We start from the raw sequence: 24468 nt of genomic DNA, 5'->3' as shown, positions 1-24468 counted from the left end.
TGGGAGATGGAAGAAGTGGGAAGGTTACTTTGTTGCTTGGAAGGGAAGATGGTGAGTGTGGACGAGGAGGATAGGGTGAGATGGGTGGAATTAAATGATGGGGTTTTTTTCGGTAAAATCCTTGTATAGGGCGTTGCAGCCGGTGTCTTCTGCTTTTTTCCCTTCAAAGATTATTTGGATGTCCTGTGCTCAGCCCATCATAAGCTTCTTTGCGTGGGAGGCTTCGTGGGGTAGAGTTTTAACCTTGGACCGTTTGCAAAAGAGGGGTTGAGCTTTGGCAAATATGTGTTTTCTATACCAAAAGCGTGGGGAGTCAATTGACCACCTCCTCCTTCATTGTGAAAGAACAAGGGAGGTGTGGACGTTGTTCCTCTCTTTTTTTGGAGTTTCTTGGGTTTTTCCACAGTCGGTTAAGGAAACTCTAATAGGTTGGAGAGACTCTTTTGTGGGCAAGAAGAGGAAGGTGACGTGGCTTATAGGACCATTATGCTTATTTTGGGTTATTTGGAAGGCTAGGAATTCTATTGCTTTTGAGGACGGTGTGCTGTCCATTCAAAAGCTGAAAATTTCTTTTGTGCAGTTACTATGGTCGGGAACCAAATTGTGGATAAAAGATGCTCCTTCGACCTTAATAGATTTTATAGAATGGGTGTGTATGCGTTAAGGGAAAGGGTTTTTTGAGCTTTCCTAGTGTCTTGGGTCCTTTTGTAAAGGGGGCGAGTGTTTCTTTGTTGTAACTCTTTGAGTCGCTTCTTTAGTGCCTCTTTTGCAATACATATATACTTATTGATAAAAAAAAATATATATTCAGCCTTAGGATGTGTGGAAAAGAATGATTTTATTAATTTCATTTCTAACAAAATGATATGGTATTTATAGTAGACAATCCTAGAAAATTAGGAAACTAAATTACAGAGTAACTTGACCAATTCCTAGAAATCCTCTATAATAAGAAATAATACAAAAAATATACAACTATATAATCTCAGAATCAGGGAATTAATTTCCTAGTGTTTTCAATCAAATCTAAAAAATTAGGGAGTTAATTCCTTGGCATCTTCAATTAAATTAGTCAACACTCCCTTTCAAACTAGTGAGTAGATATGATCAATTTCTGGTTTGCTAGTTATTTTCTAAAATGAGCGATTCGATAGACACTTTTTAGTATATCGACAAGTTGCCCATCTATTAAAACATAAGAAGTACAAATTAGTCCTCTATCTAGTTTCTTGTTGATGAAGTGTCAATCCACTTCATCATGTTTTTTATGATCATACTGAACTAGGTTGTTAGCAAGAGTGATTTCTGATTTATTATTTCAGTGTATATTCATATTTGGTTTCCACTTCATTCCTAGATCACTTGGAATTATTTTCGGTCAAAGCAGTTCACAAATTCTTTGTGCCATGGTTCTAAACATTGGTTCTGTAGTGAGACTAGCAATTACAACTTGTTTCTTATTTCTCCATGTCACCAAATTTCCTCCAAGAATAATACAAAACATAGAGGTTGATCTGCAATCTACTATTGATTTGACCTAATTTACATTGATATAGTCTTCCAAAATTAACTCTTTATTTTTCAAGAGTATTTCCTGATTTGGAGTGGATTTCAGGTATCATAGAATTTTGTGTGTATTCTATAAGTGAGACTCTTTAGGGGAGTTCATGAATTGACTTGTTACATTCATTATATAGGCTATATCAGGTCTCATGTGAGATAAATAAAGGAGTCTCCCAACTAGCCTCTGATAACTCCTTTGATAATTGCTTGTCTATGGTTGTATCTTCTAATGCTTCTCCTAGCTTATGATTTTGTTCAATAAGTGTGTCAATGGGTTTACATCCGAGTATTTATCTGATAAAAAAAAGGGTTTACATCTGAGTAGATTTGTTTCTTTGAGAAGATTGAGAATATACTTTTCTTGGGAAATAGAAATATCATTTCTTAAATAAGCCACTTCAATTCCCAAGAAATACTTGAGCTTGCTTAAGTCTTTTATCTCAAATTCTTTGGCTAAATGTTTTTTGAGTTTGCCAATTTCTTCAATATCATCCCTTATCACAATTATATCATCTACATTAACAATTAAGATTACAATTTTATCAGTTGTTGACCATTTGATAAAGATAACATGATCCCCCTGGCTTTATAGGAATTTTCAGTTTTCCATAGCTTTAGCAAATATTTCAAACCATGCTCTAGGAAATTGTTTTAGGCCATGTAATGCTTTTTGTAGTTTGTATACTTCATTAGCCTTGAATCAGTCATTGAACCTTGGAGGTGCTTCCATGTAAACCTTTTATTCTGAACATCAAACTATTGTAAAGACCAACCAAGATTAGTATGTTGAGGACAATATTACTTGTATAGCATTCACCTTTTCTATTGAAGCAAAGTTTTTTTGATAGTCCACCATATGTTTGAGTGTAGCCTTTGGTTACAAGTCTAGCTTTGTATTTCTCTGAGGTTCCATTTGTCTTATATTTTTTGGTAAACACTCACACACACCCCACTGGTTTCTTCCCTTTGGGTAAATCAACAATCTCTCATATCTTATATTTTTCAAGGGCCCTTATCTCCTCACCCATATCTTTCCTCAAATTCTTGTTAATAAGTGTCTCTTGGACAATTGGTGGAACTTCAATAAGATTTAATAGAGTAATGTAGGTTTGATGTGTTGTGAGGATAATCTATCAAAAGATATGAAGTTAGACATAGGGTATTGGGTGCATTTTCTGACTTATTTCCTAAGAGCTGTTAGTAAATTTAAGTTTTCAAACATTAGTGAAAAAAGAGAATGACTAAGGTACCTGTCATGGATTTGGATTCTTAGGTTTGCACTGGCTAAGGGTTCGACAATCTTCTCCTTGAGTAGATTCGAGGTAGCATCACAATAATGCTACCCTTTTTCTTATCCCCATCCTTGGGGTTAGAAGTATCAACCCAATTTGTTGTGGAGCATTTGTACATGGTGACCAGTGTTTTATTGCTTCTCTCTCTAGGCAAGAGGATAGGGTTTGATTAAAATATTCTTTTCCACTGTCAGATATGATACTCTTTATTTGAACACCAAATTGAGTACTAATAACTTGTGAGAAGTAGAGAATACAAAACTAATATTAGACTTGTTCTTTTAGAGGGTATAGCTAAGTGACATGAGAACAATCATCAATAAAAGAAACGGACCAATGAGTTCCAATGATATTTGGAATTTGAAAGGGTCCTCAAACACTAGTATAAATTAATGCAGAGGGATAAGATGATATTTGGTAACTTGATGAAGTGACACGAGATATGGAGAATTTAGGAACATGTAGTACATATTTTAGGAAAGGAGATGGGTAAGGGTAATAGCCCCTCGCCTAGCCACAGTTTCTAAACTACCATCGACTACTTTGATTTTTTGGTTTCTAGGACATAGGTTGTAACATGAGAAATGGTGAGAGTTGTGGGTCATGTGGTTGATAGCACCTGAGTTTGACTTAATATGATTCCAACAATTTTTTGAGGCACTAAAAGATCTAATCATTGAGTGCTTACTTGATCTAACCAATGAGCATGATGCTTTGGGCTTATCTAAAGAGGTGATTAAATTCCAAAGTTTTTCAATCTCTTCCTTTTTGAGTCCCTCAAACTTCGAGCTGTTTGAATTCTCATGGTTGGGTTTCTTCTCTAAAAGTGTCATTTTTTCTTGGGCTCTTTGTTGTCCGGATTGTTGCTAGTCCTAATTTCCACCATTCCTACCAAAGGACTATGGTTCCTGTTAAGAGAGAGAGAAGAAAACCTTAATTCTCATTCATATTCTTGACAACTTACAATTGAGAAGTATATATATATATACAAGCCTAGGAGAACTAACTACCATACATGTAACCTATATTAAAAAAGGAAAGACTGTACACTATATATACATTATATTCAACACTCCCCCTCAAGCTGGAGCATATATGTCATATGCACCAAGCTTGTTACAAATGTATTTAATCCTAGGACCTCTGAGAGATTTAGTGAAGATGTCTGCTAGTTGATCATTTGAATTAACAAAACTTGTAGCAACACATCCTGATGCGATCTTCTCTCTAATGAAGTGACAGTCAACTTCAATATGCTTAGTCCTTTCATGAAAGGCTGGATTGGATGCAATATGTAATGCGGCCTGGTTATCACAGATGAGTTTCATCTGTTCATCCTTTCCAAATCTCAACTCTTGAAGAAGATGTCTCAACCATATGAGTTCACATGTTGCCAGAGCCATAGCTCGATACTCGGCTTTAGCGCTAGATCTGACCACTACATCTTGTTTCTTACTCTTCTAAGATATTAGATACCTCCAATAAAACACAGTACCCTGAAGTGGAACGTCTATCTGTGGGTGAGCCAACCCAATCTGCATCTGTGTAACCAACAACCTGAGTATGACCTCTGTTCTCGTACAACACACCTTGGCCTGGTGTGCTTTTGATATATCGAAGAATGCAGATTACGGCATCCCAATGGCTATCACATGGTGACTGTAGGAATTGACTAACAACACTCACAGGAAAAGAAATGTCTGGACGAGTAATGGTGAGGTAGTTCAATTTACCTACGAGTCGTCGATATCTCCCAGGGTCTCCTAAAGGCTCCCCCTGTCCTGGTACAAGTTTGACATTCGGATTCATAGGTGTGTCTACCGGTTTACAGTCTAACATACCGGTTTCTTCCAGGATGTCTAAAGCATACTTCCTTTGGGAAAGGACCACACCGGAACTGGATTGAGCTATCTCAATTCCCAAGAAATACTTGAGTTTCCCCAAGTCTTTAGTCTGAAAGTGGGTAAAAAGATGTTGCTTTAGTTTCTGAATACCATCCTGATCACTACCTGTAATGACGATGTCGTCCACATAAACAACCAGATAAATACACTGCCCCAAGGAGTTATGATGATAGAAAACTGAATGGTCTGCTGTACTGCGAAGCATGCCAAACTCTTGAACAACAGAGCTAAAACGGCCAAACCATGCTCGAGGAGATTGTTTCAAGCCATATAGAGAACGACGTAACCTGCACACTAAACCAGACTCCCCCTGAGCAACAAAACCAGGAGGTTGCTCCATATAAACTTCCTCGGCAAGATCACCATGAAGGAAGGCATTTTTAATATCCAATTGATAAAGAGGCCAAGAACACATAGCAGCCATGGAGAGAAGCAGACGGACAGAAGCAATCTTGGCAACAGGGGAGAATGTGTCACCATAATCAGAACCATAAACCTGAGTATAGCCTTTAGCAACTAAGCGGACCTTAAGGCGATCAACCTGACCATCAGGACCAACCTTAACTGCGTAGACCCAACGATAGCCAACTGTAGATTTACCAGAGGGTAAAACAACAAGATCCCAAGTGCCATTAGAGTGCAGAGCAGCCATTTCATCCACCATTGCTTGTCGCCAGCCTGGATGGGAAAGAGCTTCATGGGTGCTCTTTGGAAGAGAAACAGAGGATATAGCAGAAACAAAGCAGAATAGGGTGAAGATAATCGATGATAACTCAAAAATTGTAAATAGGATGAGGATTATGAGTAGAGCGAGTACCTTTCCGAATAGCAATGGGTAAATCATCAGGAGAAGGCAGAGCTGGGGTAGGAGAAGCCGAAGGGGTAGGAAGTGAGTCAGCAGGTGCCTCAGCAAAAGGGAGAGGAGCGGCGACACAAGGGCGACGATGATAAACCTGAAGTGGTCGAGGAGGCACGACATCAGCTGGGGAGACAATGGGAAGGGGCAAGACTTCAGAAACAGGAAGAGACTCAGAAGTGGTGGAAAATAATGGTGAGTCCTCAAAGAAGGTGACATCAGCGGAGATAAAGTATCGATGAGTCTCAAGGGAATAACAACGATAACCCTTTGAAGTCTGGAATATCCCAAGAAGAGGCACTTCATGGCTTTGGCAGAAAGCTTGTCCTGTCCAGGAGTGAGAATATGAACAAAGCAAGTACAACCAAAGACACGAGGAGGAAGGAAATAAAGTGGTTGGTCAGGGAAGAGAAGGGAGCTCGATTTTTCATTAAAAATAACCAAGTACATCGAGAATAGTCATCAATGAAAGTGACAAAATACTGAAATCCTAAAGTAGACGCAGTCCGACAAGGACCCCAAACATCATTGTGGACAAGCTCAAAAGGAGACTTTGCCCGATTATTCAAACGCTTTGGGAACGAGACACGAGTATGTTTCCCAAGCTGACATGACTCACACGGAAGCGACGACAAAGTGGAAAAACGAGGGACCATCTTCTGGAACTTGGAGAGACTAGGATGACCCAGACGATTGTGAATGAGGAGAGGAGCATCAGTGGAAATGCAAACTGCAGGAGATGAATCTGAGGTGAGGTGATAGAGGCCTTGAGACTCACGTCCTATGCCAATCGTCTTCCCCGTACTCCTGTCCTGCAAGGTCACAATTTATTAGAAAAGTAATAGAGCAATTAAGAGTACGAGTGATTTTGCTGATGGAAATAGATTAAAAGGACATTCAGGAGTATAAAGGACAGAAGTGAGAGGTAGAGAAGGCAGAGGAAGGGCCAAACCAATACCTTTAGCCACAGTTTGAGAACCATTAGCTAAGGTAACAGTAGGTAAAGCAGAGGTAGTAGTAATAGAGGAGAAAAGATCCTTATTACCAGATAGGTGATCAGAAGCTCCAGAATCTAGAATCCAGGGTCCAAGAGAAGATGTGTGGGTAAGGCAGGCAGAGGCATTACCAGGCTGGGCAACAGATGCAATAGAAGCCTGAGATGTCTGAGATGCGGAGGAGCTCGGAGGCTGAGGCAGCGGAGAATCAGAGGACTGGGCCATATGGGTAGTGCGAGGAGGCCGTCCATGTAACTGATAGCAACGATCGCGAGTGTGGCCAAGTTTATTGCAATAGGTGCAATGAGGACGTTGGCCTCTACCTCGGGTACCACTGCGTCCTCCTCGAGAGGTAGTTTGAGAAACTAACACAGAAGAATCTGAAGTGCTATCAGATGGCAAAGTCTGAGTGGACGAGATACGGAGGAGGCGAGCAAACACATCATCCAAGGACGGAACTGATGAACTACCAAGAATCTGATCACGGATAGGCTCAAGATCCGGACGGAGGCCAATAAGAGTAAGGACCATGAAGAACTTGTCAAGCTGTATTTGTTGAGCCCCAACATCAGTATTTGTTGAGCCCCAACATCAGGAGTAAGAGGCATCACAGTTAAGAACTTCTCCTTAAGAGAGACAATCTGACCAATATAAGTAGATAGATCCAAGTCCTGTTGGCTGATATGGACAATAGCAGAAGCCACCTTATAAAGACGCTGGATATCATTCGTGTATAATCCTTTGACTGAGTCCAAAATTTAAACCAAGTTTTGTAGGCCTGAAGATGAAGAAGAATCCTGGGATCAACCTCAGGGATATCTGCCTATTGGGTAACCAAGTGATCCTCATATCCTTGACCCATAAACCAAAGTTCAACAGAGGTAGACTAGGAAAGATAATTTTCACTGCCAACCAATTTCTCCGAAGTAATCATAGGAGATCCAGATATGATAGAGGAAAAAATGGAAGTTTTAGTAGCCATATCCACTTATCTGGAGAATGAAGTATGTTTGGATCGAAGAGAGCCCTAATACGGCTTCAGATTGTGGCGTGGCACCACCGAAAAAGGGCGGCCTCAGATCGCGGCGTGGTACCACTAGAGAGGTAGAAGAACACTTCCCAAGGCACCTGCAGGGATTGGGGTGGAGAAAAAGTAGTCGGAGCTTCGTCGGAAAGACTGTTTGGAGGGCCGACGGAGACAAAATCCCCAAAAGAGGTACGTGCAGGGCTCGGATGGGAAAACCAGGGATATAGGGAGGCTGGTTGGCGTCGGGCGAAGCTGGAGAAGGAGGTGCGTCGCCGGAAAAGGCCTCACGCGCCCTCACGCGCCGGCGCGTGAGATTCAGTCGCCGTCCATAAAAGTGCGCGTGGCTGGCGCGTGGACTGTTTTCTGGCTCCGGTGCTTTGGGAAAAGTTGGAGATCTCCTCCAGGCGCTCCTCTTGGTGTGGTCGGTGTCGAAAAAGATGTCGCCGGAAAAGTTGCCGGCGGTGAGTGTTTTCTGACGACTATTTGAATAACCGGAAAGTTTTGGGAGATGGGGAAGGTGACCGGAATGAAACACGGTCACCGGAAGGTTTCCCGGAATGGATGACAAGGGGAAACTGGAAAGAATTAGGTTTTCTCCCTTGGCTCTGATACCATGTTAAGAGAGAGAGAAGAAAACCTTAATTCTCATTCATATTCTTGACAACTTACAATTGAGAAGTATATATATATATACAAGCCTAGGAGAACTAACTACCATACATGTAACCTATATTAAAAAAGGAAAGACTGTACACTATATATACATTATATTCAACAGTTCCCTTGTAACTTTCAACACATCTCCTTTGTATGCCTTGGTTTTTTGGCATTGAATACATCAGGGGTTATCCTTGTTACTTGGATGCTTGAATACCTCTCCTCTACCAGAATTTATGTTAGGGATTGGATTGCTTTGAGAGTCTGAAACTGCAAGCGCATGCACTTCAGTTGTTAGAGTGTCAACATTTAGCTCTTTTTCTCCTCTTCAACCCTTATGATTGAGAATACCTCATTCAAAGATGTTCATGATTCCTTCCTAAGCACTCGAATGCATACTTGATCATATTTCACATTAAGTCTAACCAAGAATTCAAATTTGTGCTCTCTTTCAATAAACTTAAGCAACATCTCAACATCTTCACTATTTTTCATGTACGATTTTTTAATAGTCCAATTCAAACCACAATCCTTTTATTACATTATGGTATTCAATTAGGAATAAAGAATCTTGCCTTGTAGAGCAAATTTTGACCTTTTGTCTTGTAAACCTGAGCAACATTTTGGACTGTAGAATAAGTTTGTTTCACTACCTCCCAGTTTCCTTTGTTGCAGTCAGGATTATACACGTTCCACTGATTTTGAGTTGCATCATGTTCTATAGCCAGGACATGATCATTGAGTCCTCATCCTAGGCTATAGACTTGGGATCATCTTCACTTGACATTGATCTAATCAAGTGACTGAGTTTGCCTTTCACTTTTAGAAATATGTGCACATATTGATACCATACCAGATAGTTTTGGCTATTAAGTCTGAAATGTGTTTATTTGGTAAGCAATGATGAGATATTATAGTATAAACATGCTCCAAAGAATGAGTGCAACAAGGTGCACATGAAGTATACAAAGAGCGCCAAGGAAACAATAAAAAAGGCAAGGTCCAACTAAGGCAAAAAAGCCAAAAAACACACCCTCTCGTACCAACAACCCTACTAATCAACAAAATAAAAAAGAGACAAAGTACCATCACCTATATACATCTTTACCCATAAACAAAGATTACTAAGGAAATTGTTATTTCAGAATCTTGATAGACTGCTCCTCATTCTCAAACAACCTTCGGTTTCTCTCTTTCCAAATAGTTCGAGAAATGCATGAAGGAGCAATTGTCAAGACCTTCTTATGGTTATTTCGAATGAGGGACCTGTGCCACCCTAATAGAGTCTCTGATGTAGGACAACCCTAGGATGGTTGCCTACACTCAAGGGTAGGTGGACTAGGGTTTTATTTTTAGGGTGTAAGGATAGGAACAAGGAATAAATTTTATGGTAGAGAAACTTATAGGATAAGAAATAGAGAGAAAGAAGAAACAATGAAGAAAAGATGGAAAACCTTAGAGTCTCACCAAGGCCTTCTAGGAGTCTCACTTAAAAGAAAATCGATGGAGTCTCACCATTGAGGGTTGCAACTTTGCAATGAAAGAAAATATAATATTATTAATATCAATTCTTTAAGAAATCCAAAGTCTACTAGGACTCTAATAACCTACTATGATTCTAATTCTAACTATAACATCCAAAGTCTACTAGGACTCTAATAACCTATCATGATTCAAATTCTAATTATATTATAACATAACTAGCTAATCCTAATTAGAGTCCAACAAATATTAATCCTATTTTAATTCCAAGTAATACTAATCCTACTTTAATTGCAACTAATACTAATTCCCTTTCTTGATATATATCTTAGAGATTCATCCTTATTAGTCTCTCTCAATGTGGCCGACAAAACCTAAGAAATACCAACCAAAGAAAACAACAACTGCCAAAGAAACCTTGTTAACGAACAATGGAGAAGAATGTGATCTGTTGATACCTTTTCTACGTTACATAAACAACATCTATTAACCAACATTCAACCCCTTTTTATAGCTGATCAAGGGTTAAAATCTTTCCCTAACAAGCTTCCTATGTAAAGAAACTTATGTTAGATGGAGCCCAAGGGTTCTAAATGATCCTCGTTGGAAAAGAAGGTGAACTCCTTGGCTCTAAGATAGCATAAAAGCCTTCATTGAGAAAGTCTCATTCCTTACATCCATCCACACTACCCTATCCTTCTCCTCTTCGATCACTATGTATCCTTGCAGTCTTGCAAAAAATTGCTCTACATTTCAAGTTCTCAATGGTTAAAATTTCTAGAAAAACAGAGATTTCACCGACTCCTCTCTCTAGGCTGATCCCACGAGTTCGCTACCTAAGCCTCTTTTAGAGAGGCTAAAGCATACAAAGAAAGAACTTGGGCATACAAAGGCTCCTCTTCACACCACCTATCTTTCCAGAACTTCACCCTCCTCCCATTACCTATGATAAAAGACAATCGTCTATTAAAAGTATCCTAATTATTCCTTATAGCTTTTTATAACCCGACACTATAACCTTGTCTCACATTACAACTCTGCCAACCTCCTCCCGCCTCTCTATGCTTACTAGTTATAACCTGTCTCATAAAAGCATCCCTTTTACTAATGAAATGCTAACTCCATTTTCACAATAACACTTTATTAAGCAAAGAGAGACTCCTAACACCTAAATCCCTTTTTCTTTTCTTCATGTAGACAGAAGATCACTTCACTAGGGCCGAGTGTTTTGATATTCACTTATATGTGGTTGGTTTTGAATGCAGTGTTTAGGATTGGTTTTTCTAATGTTTTCAACATAGCATAGAGCGAAATGGAGATAGATCAACGTTAAAAAGGGTTGTTGAGAAGAAAAAAAGGGTGACGACAATGAAGGCTAGGTGGTAATGAAGATCATTGGGGAAAAATAGAAGAAAACTTGAGACCTTGGATTGGCCCTAATACCATGTGGAAAAGAATAATTCTATTCATTTAATTTTTGACAAAATGATACAATATTTATTGTGTACAGTTCTACAAAATTAGGAAACTAAATTACACAAAGAAAGTTGACTAATTTATAAAATTCCTCTATTGGAAAAAAAGGAAATATACAGTTTTATAATTTTGAAAATTAGAGAATTATATGACTATATAATCCCAAAAATCAAAGAATTAATTCCCTAGTTTTTCCAATCAAATCTCGAAAATTAGGGAGTTAATGTGCTCAATCAAATTAGTCAACAGGATGATATGTGCTGGCCTATGCATAATTTAGATTTCTTGTAGAATGGATCAATCACTAGATATGCTTTTAAAGACATTAATAATGTAGTAAACTGGTAACAAAAGAAATGAATTTGTTTTTGTTAGGTTATCAGTTAGAGGATGTCAACCACAAGGGATGGTGAGACATCTAATTATGAAGGAAAAGCAAAGTGAAGTAGGAGGTGATAAGGGGTTAGGGAGAATGACAATGGTGTCATGTAAGAAGCTTACACATTGGAGAAACTCATGCTCAGAGAGACTTGATAATTTGGGAGAGCAAGCTTGAGTTCTATATTCTTTCTTGTATTGGGAAAAATGGAGCCTTTTATTATGACCAACTAGTTGTCATTTGATGATAAGGAAGTCTTCATGATGACACATGTACTTCAACATTGGTGGATTCCCTTTCTCTCTCACCCTGGTTGAACTGGATGCATGCGAATCATGCCTTAGCCGACCTTCAATAGTCACTAATTTAAAACCCTTAAGCCTTACCCTATAGTAAGCAGTGGTGGGAGCATCAGTTCTGCTTATCGAGGTGCATCAAAAGTGCAGATTGAACTTCTCAAGAATTCCTTTTGACCAGGGTGGATAAATTAGCATAAAGGTGATATGTCAAGGATGACACCTTTGATAGAATATATGAGCTCAGTTGGTATACCTTTTGGCCCAAGAGTTTAAGCTATTAGGTAATGGATCAATAATATATTTCAAGATGAAGTAATTAGACTTATAGCTTCAACATGCTACCTCACATGCGCCTCATCCCTCTTGCGTGTGGGTTCAAGAAATGGGGGAATAAACAAACAATAATGTTTGAATTCAGGGCCTCTAAAAAACAAGGTTCTAGTATTGTATTAAGAGCTTGTTCGGGAGTGATTATGGTTAAACGCTTTTAACTTGTGTTTTTTTTGTTTATAGCGCTTTCATCAGAAACGGTTTTAAGGGGAATCACTTGTTGTTTGGATACATATATACATATATAAATGATTTGATATTGTTTTTGGTAACATGTGATATAACATTAAGAAAAAAAAAAAAAAAAGGATTTTTGGAAGAATCACCTACCAAGTGATTATCTAGCAATCATTTCAAGTGATTCTCTAGATTTTTAATAGTGACTTTTTAAACTTTGCCCAACACCAATTTATATAAGAAAGTGCTTCTAAGCATTACGAAGCACTTCTATCCCTCTCAAAATTACTTGCAAATGGACTCGGAGTAATTGATTGATCCTAAAGCTTCAGTTATTTGGTAATGGGGGAACAATGCATATTGAGCTGATAGTCTGAGCCATAAAGCCTCAACAAGATCATTAGGTGATCACCACATTAAAGAAAATCGACCATTTTCTCCAGGACATGAATGAAGTAACCATTCCCTTTAGAGGCATATGGTGTCGCCTCCACCCACTTGTGAAATAGGAGAATCCCCTAGGCATTGGCCATGGTTGGGCCTCCGCATTTCTGGGCATCCAAAGTATTCAGACTTCTTCCTGGGAGTAGACATTTGTGCCCAAGTGCTACAACATTATGACACCAGTGGCAAACACAGGGGGAAGTTTGCAAGTGGTGTGCAGTGCATACGTCAAAAGTAAGTGACAGATTTAAGGGGGAATTTTGTGCCGAAGTCCACTGTCTTGCCCACATGGCATTAGATCATAGAGTAGATGTGGCAGTTTCTGTTTTGTCAGGCTACCATGATGCTTGAGTATCACAACTAACATGGGACAGAAATTACTGGAGGTCACATGGAGTTTGCTACCTAGAGCATCAATACAATTCGGTTCACCAGGATTTAAGATATGTTAGGTTTCAGTGACATTCTTAGAGGCTACCTAGTAATGTCCACGAGCCCTTATCCACAATGGTGGCTGGTTCACCATCAGCATTGGCTTGTTGCATAATTCAAAGCAACAGCTTGATGGTTTTAAGGGCTTGCCTTGTTCAGGGCATAGTAGCAATACCGGTAGTATAGAATAAGGTTTTTTATGAATTTTAATGGTTCATAAGAACGTTGCTTAGCAGTTTGGATTACCAGTCAGAGTTTCTTGCTATGGACTACAATGTCTCTAGCTAAGAAATTCAATAAGATTCCAGTGGTGATCTGAGCTGGTATCTTTGCTTTTGAATGCAAACTGAAAGAGGGATTGGACACTTGGGGCCATAACTGAGAAGTTATGAGAATATCATGCTTTTTGGGTTTATGTCTGAAGGAGCACTTTATCCACTTCTCTTCAGTGTAGAGTTCAATATAATAAGCAGATGAAAGCAATTGGAATGCGATTTATTACTAATGCTAGATTGTGCATCGAATTCCCTCCAGGCTTCTTAGGTTCACCAGTAAATATGTCCTTGATCTTTGTTTTCTATAAGAGATGGCAATTCAATATATGTCAGATTCCTGGAAACCGATGAAGCGAATGAAACACTTTTCAGTCTGCATGAGATGTAGATGGCTGCTAAGTCGAGAGCAACTGGTTGCAAGGAGATTGAGATGGGTAGATAAAACCAAGGTCAGGATATGTTTAGATTGGTCCAAAATGGAGGCTTCCAATCATCAGAATCAAAAGCTTCAGCAGCTACTGAAATTCTCTTGGATGTCTCTCTTATCAAAAGAGAGGATAAAAAAAGAAATATCTTAGATGATTCCATGGAAAATGCCTTTATTATCTATCACAGGATTGAAGACTAGTTTTGAAATAATACAATGGGATGTCAACCATGAAATACATATCCAGAAGCATATATGAGGAGATAGAAATTTTAGTCTACAATCAAGTATATTTCAAAACTAAAGCATCTATGTTGATTATCAATGGTCAATCACATGGGGGACTTCCACAGGATATAAATGGATTCTATCAGACCATGCATTTTCTACCTTTGGATCTACTTCTGAAATGCATTTCCAAACCACACTGTTACACTTGAAGCCACTCCCAAATGCAATTTGCCAAACCCGATCTCCTTTCTTAATTCTTCCTTTTGCCTCCAGATAGCAGAGCTCATACCAGACAGAGGAAGATGAAGTGTTACCAAATCTATACAATGTCATCCTTGAAGCTTCTCCATCTTCATTGCACAGCCTGAGATTATTCTCCACAGCATCAATGACAGCCCTTCCACCAGCATGTATACAGAAATGCTCAAAAGCCTTCTTGAAATTTGGTGTATGAATTTCCTTCCATCTTGCGGGAGCCCAAACCTTCTGGCAAAACAATGACCACCCATATCGGATCTGCTCAGAGTATGGCAAGACAAGTGGACCTATCTCAGATATGTTGGTCCTTAAGGCATTGCCTGCTATACGTAAAAGTGCCCTTGATAGTGAGACCCCAACAAACCCATCTTCATCAGTTTCTTGGAAGACAGACTGGTATGATAGGTCATCAGATCCCATGTGGGTTCGGACAAGGTGTTGAAGCTTGTATTTTGCGATCTTCTTGTCTTGCTTCCTATTGGATAATAGGATGGCAACTCCCCCTGCCCGAAATAGAGTGTTGGCTACAAGCATGGACTTGTTCTTACCCATATAGCCGTTGGGAGTAACGGCTTCCATGCTAAGAACTAGAGCTAAGGAGTTCTTATGAACTTTTAGAAGATCTTTAGCCAAACTTATGGACAAAATTCCGGCACTGCAACCCATTCCACTGAGGCTGATGCTTTTCACGTTGCTTCGGAATCCGAACTTGTTTATGATCATGGCTGTAATGGATGGTGTCGGGCAGACGAGGCTACAATTTGATATAAGAATGTCGATTTGTTTGGAGTTTATTTTGTGTTTGGATAGAAGATCTTTCACAACAGTGAAGAGAACCATTTCAATTTCTTCTCGAGCTCGCTTCAAAGAAGCATCAGGTGGTATTTCATGTCCTCCTACTGGAATGAAAGCTTCACCTCCAATGCCTGATCTCTCACTTAACTTTGCTTGGAAATTGACGTTCTCTCCACTGAAATTGCCATATAATTCCAAGTGTTCAATCACGTGGGAGGTTGGGGTTCGCAAGTGATTGGGGGCCCGATAACAGGAGAAGTCAATAAGGTAGACACTACTGAATCTAGAATAAAGCAAGAAAACTACCAGAATTAAAGCTAAAGCTGCTAAGAGATGGAGAGGGGTGAGGGACTTTGTGGCTTCTGTGATGATGAATGAGTTTGTAAGAGAGATACATCTAAACAAGCCTGTGACCATTGTCAAAAACTTGGATTGGATTATCCAGAGTTTGTTACTCTTGACTACTTATATAAATAAGTAAAGCAAGGAAGAAGTTTTAGAATGCAATGGTTTGCCCTCCCTCTCATGTGCAAATTGAGATGAATGATAGAGATAGAATATTTACCTATACAACTTCAACTACCTTTTTTCTGTTTATTGTCGGTAGGACAATTTACTTCTACTGCTTGATGCATTAGCTCCTTGTTATAAAGTAATGTTGGTTAACATCACAAGCACCAAAAGGTTTAGCTCTTAAGTTCTTATTTCTCTTCTTATGCTTTGACGTTTGATACGAGGATAATTTAGCTTCATTAGATCTGTAGCAGAATGTCTCTTTACCCAAAGTAGCAGCATAATAGGCTTTGTGCCCGTTGTTTGAAATGCTTAGTGTTATGTTTTCTGGTAGGCAAAATTGTGAATAATTGTTTTGGTGCCCATAATAACAGCTGAAAATAAGCTCACTGGCAGGGAGTGAATCCCACATGACATTGTCTTCAGTTATCCATGGTAACAGGGAGGGGGGTTGGGGCTCAAGAGGGGGTGAAGGAAGGTTGTGGGGTGGGTTTATGTAAGACAATCAAATGCGGGTAGGAGACTTTTAGTAGTAGAACTAGTTTTAGGGTGGGTAATGGGCAAAGAGTGAAAATTTGGAAGGATGAATAGTGTGGTGACTTACCACTTGGAGAGTTTTTTCCTAATTTGTTTCTCTAGCCATCACCAAAGATGCATGTGTGTTGAGGTTTGGGAGCAAAAAGGGAAGGGGGGTGGGGGGTAGATCCATGATTAGGAGCTTGATGGGGTGAAAACATTTTTGAGGGATTGTGAGGTTAGACACTTTGTAAGGCATAAAGGATAAAATGTTGTGGTTGAATAGGGTGTGGCCCAATGGTAAGGGCAAGTGTTGGGATATGTGGTAGAGGCTCACAGTCTTGAGTTTGATTCCTACCATTAGGAATCCTTGGATTACCTGATGCTGGTTGTAATGAGTGTAGTTAACACCCTGAGGTTTAGGTCCCTATGGGGAGTTTGAAGGACTTTGCTGTGAATGGTTCCTTGGTTATTAAAAAAGAAAAAATATTGTGGTTGAATGGTTTCTTGAAAGGTTCATGTCCTCCTTATCTTGCACACATGTCACCATCCATCCCTGGCATGAGACTTTGGTCATTGTCTTTTCAGGCCTATTTTTTTGTTAAAAAATTTCTTTTTAGCCTTGTTCAACTTTTAGATCTTACTCATTTCCCTTAGCAAAATTCATTTGGAAATCTAAAGCCCCATCTGAGGTTAAGGCCTTTGCATGGCTAGTGAGCTACAAGGTCAATCCTAATCACTTGCCACAGGCGAGAAGATTGTACAAACCCTGACCGTTGCACTATGTGTGTGGGGAGTGGCTGAGTATGTGGCTATATTAAACTTTGGGTATTCTGGGGACAAACTGCTTCAGGTAAGTAATTATTTAGATTAACTTATGTGATGATCAGATTGTTCTCTCTTTGGTTTTCTAGTTGTCTTTACTCTCTTCTAGACTTGTTTTCTACCAGGGAAGGTAAGTGTGTCTGTTTGATCATAAAATTTGCATGTACAACTACTCGGTCATGCCTCCGAGCTTTAACAACCCTGAATTTGTTTCAGGCAAGCAAGCAACTGCATGCCCAAATTGTGCCGAAACTGAAGGAAGATACCATGCATGCTCTGAAAAGTTGTCCATCTGATGGGTTCATTAGAAGAACAGCAATGCAACAAGCATCTCGAAGTGAAGGCTCAGCGGTTTACCATTCAGTCACAACTGGGTCTTGATACGTGAGGGTTCCTTGGCAGTTGCTCATGATTTTGTTGTAGAAATGTTGGATTATGAGATTCTCGATCCTTCAGAATGTGAGAAGTTTTATTTGAAGTTTAGATGAGCAATTTTTGGTACTCTTTTACTAGAGATGAGCTTGAGTCAGATGAAGCTTGTTTTCGTTGGTACTTTTCAGGAATCAAACTAAGCCGGAGGATGTGAAGGAAAGAAAATAGATAAAAAAATAAAAGAAAGAAAAATAAAGAATATAGTTAAATTTAATAAATTTTTTATATGTTTTTTCAACCTCATTTGACTTATGTTTCTTCTTTTTAATTTGAAAATCTATGAGTTTTTAATTAATTTTGATTAGATTAGATTTTTTTAGAGATTATATTTAAAAAATAGCTTTTAAAAACTGTTTAAAAAAAATTAAAGTTAAAATATCATCTCAAAATTTTAAATTTTTTAAAATTTAGTTTTAAAGTTATAATCTAATTTAGTTTTTTTTTCTCATAAAAATTATATATATATATATATATATATATTACCTTTTTCTATTTTTTAAAAACAAAAAATAGAAAACATATCCAAACCATACCTAAAAATTTATTTTCCTCAAAATTTCCTCACTTTTGTTTTTTTGTTATTATTATTATTATTATTATTATTATTATTATTTTTTTTTTTTATATATAAGATCTTACTTTTTGTGACTTTATATGTATTTAATAATGCAAATGGAAAATGCTATTTTGGATTCACCATTGATTTTGTGTTGGGAAATTGATATTTAAAATGTTTTTCTTTTTGGAAAAAATGTGTTTTCACACTCATATAAAAATAATTATAAAATAGAAGCTCTCTCGAAATAATTCAAGTTTTGTACGTTTACTAGTAAAAAATAGTACAATAAAAGATAGTAAGTATATTATTAAAAGGTAAAACTTGAATGGTTAAAAGTAATATTTTTGTCTAAAAAGTGTATGGAATACTAATTATTTTTAATTAGCTACTTAAAATTTATATTTTATAAAGTTGAGACTCTATTTTGTGATTTTTTTTTCATATGAGTGAATGGACATATAAGAATAATTTTGGCAGTCTAAAAAATTTAATTAGATAAAAATTTGCTTCATGCTTTACTTTAGGAATTTGGTGTTTTGTCTTGATGTTAAATTTAGATATCTTTAAAAATGTAGTGTGTTAATTTATTTTTTTAATTTGAGAAGTCTAATATAAAGAATAGTTTTCATACTACTATATACCAAGGAGGAAAATATCGCGATATGTCGTGTATTAGAGGGTATCGATATGATATTTCATGGAGAAATATCGGTCTGGCAAAATTTCGGGAAAAATACCAAAAAATCGGCGATATCTTGCGATATATTGGCGATTATACCAAGGAGGAAAATATCGCGATATGTCGTGTATCGGAGGGTATCAATATGATATTTCATGGAGAAATATCGGTCCGACAAAATTTCGGGAGAAATCCCAAAAAATCGGCGATATCCTTTTGTTGCTGAGGGGATTTGAACCTTTTGGTTTAGGGTTCAACCCACTTACCATCCGGGCACACTTACCCTTGTTATATATTATGCACTAAACATATATATACTTAAACTCATTATATAAAGAAAATATTAAAAGAATATTTTAAAGAGCAAATTAATTATAATTATTTTATAATTAAATGCAAAATTTTCTTTTAATTGATTACCAAAAATATAAAAATTATATAATTTTCTTCATAATGTTTTTAATATCATTAATAATTAATTAAATATTAAAAAATTATACATATATCATAATTTATTTTATATTGTTTAATACAATTGAATTAAATGGATCATAATTTTAATATTAATATATATTTTAAAATTAGACATATTACAATCAAATATCATAATATTAGATGTAATTTAATAATAAATGTACACTTATAAAATTCATATTTTTATCGATGCATACGATATTATTATCAAATATGATAAATCATATTATACATATATTAAATTATTTAATAAAACAACTCAAAAATATCATTATACTTCTAATTACATTTTTATAAAGTTTTTATTATATTTTTTTTTATAAATTTTGATCAATTTTAGGTTTATCGATATTTTTTTTCAAAATATCCGCCGATATATCCAATATATTCGTGATTACCGATATTTTTATCCTTGCTATATACCCAAAATTTTACCCATTATATAAAGGTTTAAAGTATTTTTTTTTTTCATATTTTTAATTATTTTTATAATATTCTTTAAGAATACCTGAAAACATCATAAATTTGTTCTAAAAATAACTTATTTTTAAAATAAATTATAGAAAATTATTTTTAGTTAAAATTTTTTGAAATATTTTTCTAGTTAGAAAATTATTTTTTGTTTTAAAAATAAAAACTTGTTTTTAAGTAGTTCACAAAAAACCTTCTATGTTATATTTAGTTGACGGATATAACATATGATATGATAAGGGAGAGGGGTATCATATTCTATCTTATATTTATTTGGTAAAGGGATAAGATAAACTATCCCGTCATTTATTCTATATTATGTTCAACTAAATATAAGATACAATAAATAATGAGATATATTATTCATTTTATTTTTATATTCATGGCATATAAGACAAGTTAAACTTAAGTTAAAATATATGATATATATATATATATATATCCCATGTAACATAAATTTATTTATTTATTTTATCAAAAATTTCATTTTTTATATTACTTATTTTGTAAAATATTTTTTTTATTAAAAATAAATTTGTGGTTAAAAAAGAATGAAAAAACATTTATAAAATATATTATAAAAAATAATAATATAGGTGATATATATATATATATATATATATATATATATATATATATATATAACATAATACATTTTACAAAATAAATGTAAACATAATATAATATATCGGGTTATATATACTAGGTTAAGATACTCTGTTCATTGGATATAATATCTAAACATATCACATCCCATTCAAAATGATATCCTAAGATATACATTTTTGAATATAATATCCTAAGATATACATATTATATCTTATCTTGTCAACCAAATGTAGTTTAGAGTCAAGAAGAGATGAAAAACAAGTAGGGTTTAAGTATTATATGATAGAGTTTCACAAAAATATCAAATTAGTACATATTGAAAGACGAGACCAATCATAATGCATCCCATGCATAATTAAGTCACATTGTTGTTTTGTACCTAAATATATTCTATTACTTTGTAATTTGGATCCTTTTTTTTTTTTTTTTTTTCTTTGGTCTCATTCTTTTATACTTTGATTTCATTGTTTTTATCCTCATTCAACAGCCTAGAATTTACCATTCACTTTGGACGGTCAAGAAGACAAGTTTGATGATTACTCATTTAGTAAGAATTCATGCACTCTGAACGAGATAACAAGCTAGATGGGTACTCATTTAGTACCCTATCATTTTCCAAACTATTAACAAATCTAACAAGTAGGGTTAAAACGACAACTCTTTTAAGGTTTTTTTTTTCAAAGTAATACATTCTTATCACGATGATTTAGGAATTCATATCACGATGATGATACAATGAGTCATATAACAAAAATAAGCATTAACAATTAATTAAATTTTTGTTTGAATGGGTATGAGATGTTTGAACCTGAAATTCAAACTTCACACATTGATTCTTGATTCTTTCCCATAAACCACACCAATCTACAATCCCTTTTCAACAATGTGGGTACTTAGATATCCACCCTTTATCACCTCGAACCACTGCTAACACCTACAAGCAAATCAAATTCTACCTACCATCATATTCTTGAAACAAAAGTAAAATCACAAAGAAAAAAAGGAAAACAAAAAAGAAAATGGAAAAAAAAAAAAAAAACAAAACCTTGCTAGAGCTACCATAAACTTGTTAACCATTCAAAATTTATGAGATTTGACCACTTACAGTATAATGATCTATTCATTCTCATATAGATATAGTCTATTTTGGGTTCAATAAAGTTTCATGATTTTAAAAGTCATCTTGTTGGTTAAGAGAAGTTCATATATAAATAATAGGAGAAACTTTTTCCTTTATATATTCAATGTGCATGGAATATCACAATCATTTTGATGCCAACCATTACGTGTTTGTTTTGTCTATAAGATTGCAAAACCAAATAGATAAAGACTCACATCAAGTGTAGGAATTAACTCTAGTAATAATTCATCATCTCCCTTGTAAATATTATTTGCTTTGGGTACTATGAGCCCTTAAAACACTTTGACTAGCGTGAGAGAGAGAGAGAGATCCTACAATGAGGCCATTTTCAGGATTTGTGCATATGTTATACTACCAACTGGTGTATCAAAATACACCATTTTTCAAGGCATCCAAACACCCCAAAGAAAACTGACAAAGATTTAGTGTAACGTGTTTTACCTCACTTATAGATAACCTCCGACCGGAATCGTTTTTCAGGCAGAACAGTGCAGCTCGTGCCATATGATGGACCAGCCTAACATCATCAGTATCCGCTATTCTGGGATCCATCACTTCACCGAGGGAATCATTTTCCAGAAGTGGCAGTGCCTGTGTTCCAGGAGAAGCTAATCAACAAACAACTCGCAGAATAACCGAGAAATACAAGAAACATCTTACCCAATCAATCAAGGACTGTCCACTGCCTTGTGCCTCAAAGTCACTGGCACTCTTTCCAGCTATGAGCTCCAAGAGGAGCACCCCATAATCGTGTACATCAGCAGAAAGGTACTCGTCTTGCTCTACCTTGGGGCATCTTCAACCATCAAACATCACACAAATGGTAAGATGTCATCATATTGAAATCATTCAAAAGAAATAGGGATCTTCATCAGTGGTCCTTTTTATCCATTAGATAAAGTTTTGCATAGTTCTCTTACTCTGCTTGTGAAGCTTCATTGAAGGGAGTATCATCCTTGAGCAACTTAGCCGTTGAGAAGTTGCATAGCTTGTAAGACATTCAAAGCAAAAGTTTCAGTTTTTTAGCTCAATTTTTGGAAGAAAAACCGAGGAGGAAAACACAAGATATATAAGCCTTTTGGGATAGTGCTACATGCGACCAGCCTCAGTCCACTGGTGATTCTTCTAAAACAGTGGCGAAAAAGACAGTAGAAAATGATTTCAATGGAGTTTTGAAAATCATGTAAAGGCCAGCCGAATATGCACTTGAACCAAGAGCTTGGTTCCCAACTTGCTTCTGAAGACTAGTTGCAGGCTTACCATGGTAGAGCAACCGTGAGAAAATACTATACTAGAGGAGCAAACAGACAGGTGTACAATGGGTCCATCAGCACATTCCTCATGAAGATAGCGCAAAGTTACTCCTATTTCTTGAGCAATATACCACCTTAATCTCCATGAGAGGTTCTCAGCCTTATCTTCAACTTCATACATAATGAAACCTGATTTCAAAATCATCTTCTTCCTAGTAACAGCATTGTCTAGAATGAAAGAAGGACCTCAGCTATACAAAAAAACTAGCTGAAAAACTACAATTTATTGTAGAAACAAGACCTTTTCTGGGCTTATACTTACGTCGGAGGTTCACTTCAAGGCTACCCATACATGGGTAGTCGAAGAGCAAGAACAAACAAGAGCCAGTGCAGCAGTATCCAACAAGGTTCATGATATTGCGATGGCGGACACGGGAGAGGATCTTGAATTCTGACCAGAACTTGCCTTGATCATTTCCAGAGAAACGCTGGACTAAAACAGGTGTTTCCTGCAGGATCCCGTCGTAAAGTTTGATGTCCCCGTGGTCTAAAACAATATTCTCATCGCCAAACCTATTTGTTATCTCTTCAAGCTCAGTGAGAGTGAAAGAGCGAGGGAAACCAGTTCTCCATGCAAGGGGATACCAGCAAGGACTTTGAGGAGCTGGTGCTGGCCGACATAAGTCTTCTTGAAGATCATTTAGGTCTTCATCATCTGGCTGTGTCTGGGGTTGATCTGGTGTGATGATATTTGCAGCGTCAACTCTAGTGATTTTTGGGGGAATTTGTGAACACCCCGAAGCTTTTGGTACCATTAAGGTTGCAACATCTTTTCCTTTCATCACTGCAATGTTGCAGTCTACATGGCCATAGATGAACACCTTCTCCTTCTTCAAGTGGCTGCCCATCAAGAGAAAATTAAGAAACTTAGCTAAAAACTGAGTATACAATTAGGCCAGGACATGAAAATGAGATTGATCCATTCAATTTTACATAGCATTTGGCCACTGCAAGATGCTTTATATTGTTTTTTTCTTCTCAAAGTCCATGGATCGATACTCACTCACCTATCCAAAACAATCCATCGAGTATTTGAGTTTTGCGCTTCTTCAATGGTTATTTTCTTGGCATCAAATCCTGCAGCAAGTTTAACTTCCAACTTCACCTGCATATGGAAAAGTCTTACGCTTATTTATTGAATTAAGCCAATGAAAATTCTCCATTATGGGAGACTGACCTCATTCTTCCTGCATCGTCGGTATATTGGCTGGAGGCTACTCTGGTATTGTTCCCTCTTTTTCTCAATTTCTTCTTCGAGCTCTTTGGGGTTCACTTCACTTCCTGACAATTCCAATCTTTCCCCTGAAAAAAAAGGCATAGAAATCCTAGAATTGAAGCAACTATGTATAGATCTATTAGCCACAATCCTATAGGAATTCTGGTTGAGATTCAGAGGCTGTTAGAAAGTATGAAAGTACTTGACAATCAAGATGTTTAGATTTAACACATTTTCACGTCAGATACAAATCAGACAGAAGAACTAGGTAATGAATAGCGATTCTTTGGGGGCATATTACCTGGGTGAGCCTAATGAACCTAATCGCTTGTGCTGGCGTTCACATATGTAGGCGGCTGTGCGGCCTACAACAAAGGGGCATGTAACAGAAGGAGCTCTGTTAGCCAACTTTGCCTACATT

The 24468-nt window shown here is 36.8% G+C and overlaps 3 protein-coding genes across 4 annotated transcripts in view; 1 reads left to right on the top strand and 2 right to left on the bottom strand.

The window, feature by feature from the left end:
- Positions 1–17705, top strand: part of LOC117927144 (pentatricopeptide repeat-containing protein At1g10910, chloroplastic) — a 40345-nt gene extending 22640 nt beyond the window's left edge. For both annotated transcript variants that reach the window (XM_034846561.1, XM_034846560.1), the window contains exon 11: positions 17370–17705. The gene's annotated coding sequence lies outside the window, so the exon portion shown is untranslated. The remainder of the gene's footprint in view (positions 1–17369) is intronic.
- On the bottom strand, positions 14225–15821 carry LOC117927145 (3-ketoacyl-CoA synthase 7). The gene has a single exon (XM_034846562.1). It carries the CDS (start codon positions 15714–15716, stop codon positions 14337–14339), a length of 1380 nt encoding a protein of 459 aa, XP_034702453.1. The 5' UTR covers positions 15717–15821; the 3' UTR covers positions 14225–14336.
- A 3520-nt stretch (positions 17706–21225) lies between the features above and the next one.
- On the bottom strand, positions 21226–23679 carry LOC117925921 (probable serine/threonine-protein kinase PBL25). Its single transcript, XM_034845032.1, has 6 exons — positions 23094–23679; positions 22779–22999; positions 22439–22506; positions 22179–22314; positions 21960–22109; positions 21226–21311 (listed from the first exon to the last, which is right to left on the bottom strand). The coding sequence occupies exons 1-6, from the start codon at positions 23677–23679 to the stop codon at positions 21255–21257; spliced, it is 1218 nt and encodes a 405-aa protein (XP_034700923.1). The 3' UTR covers positions 21226–21254.
- Positions 23680–24468: the final 789 nt, after the last annotated feature.

The sequence above is a fragment of the Vitis riparia genome, chromosome 12, assembly GCF_004353265.1.
Source record: "Vitis riparia cultivar Riparia Gloire de Montpellier isolate 1030 chromosome 12, EGFV_Vit.rip_1.0, whole genome shotgun sequence".
NCBI lineage: Eukaryota > Viridiplantae > Streptophyta > Magnoliopsida > Vitales > Vitaceae > Vitis > Vitis riparia.
Note: the sequence above shows the minus strand (reverse complement) of the source record. Positions and strands in the feature narration are given on the sequence as shown.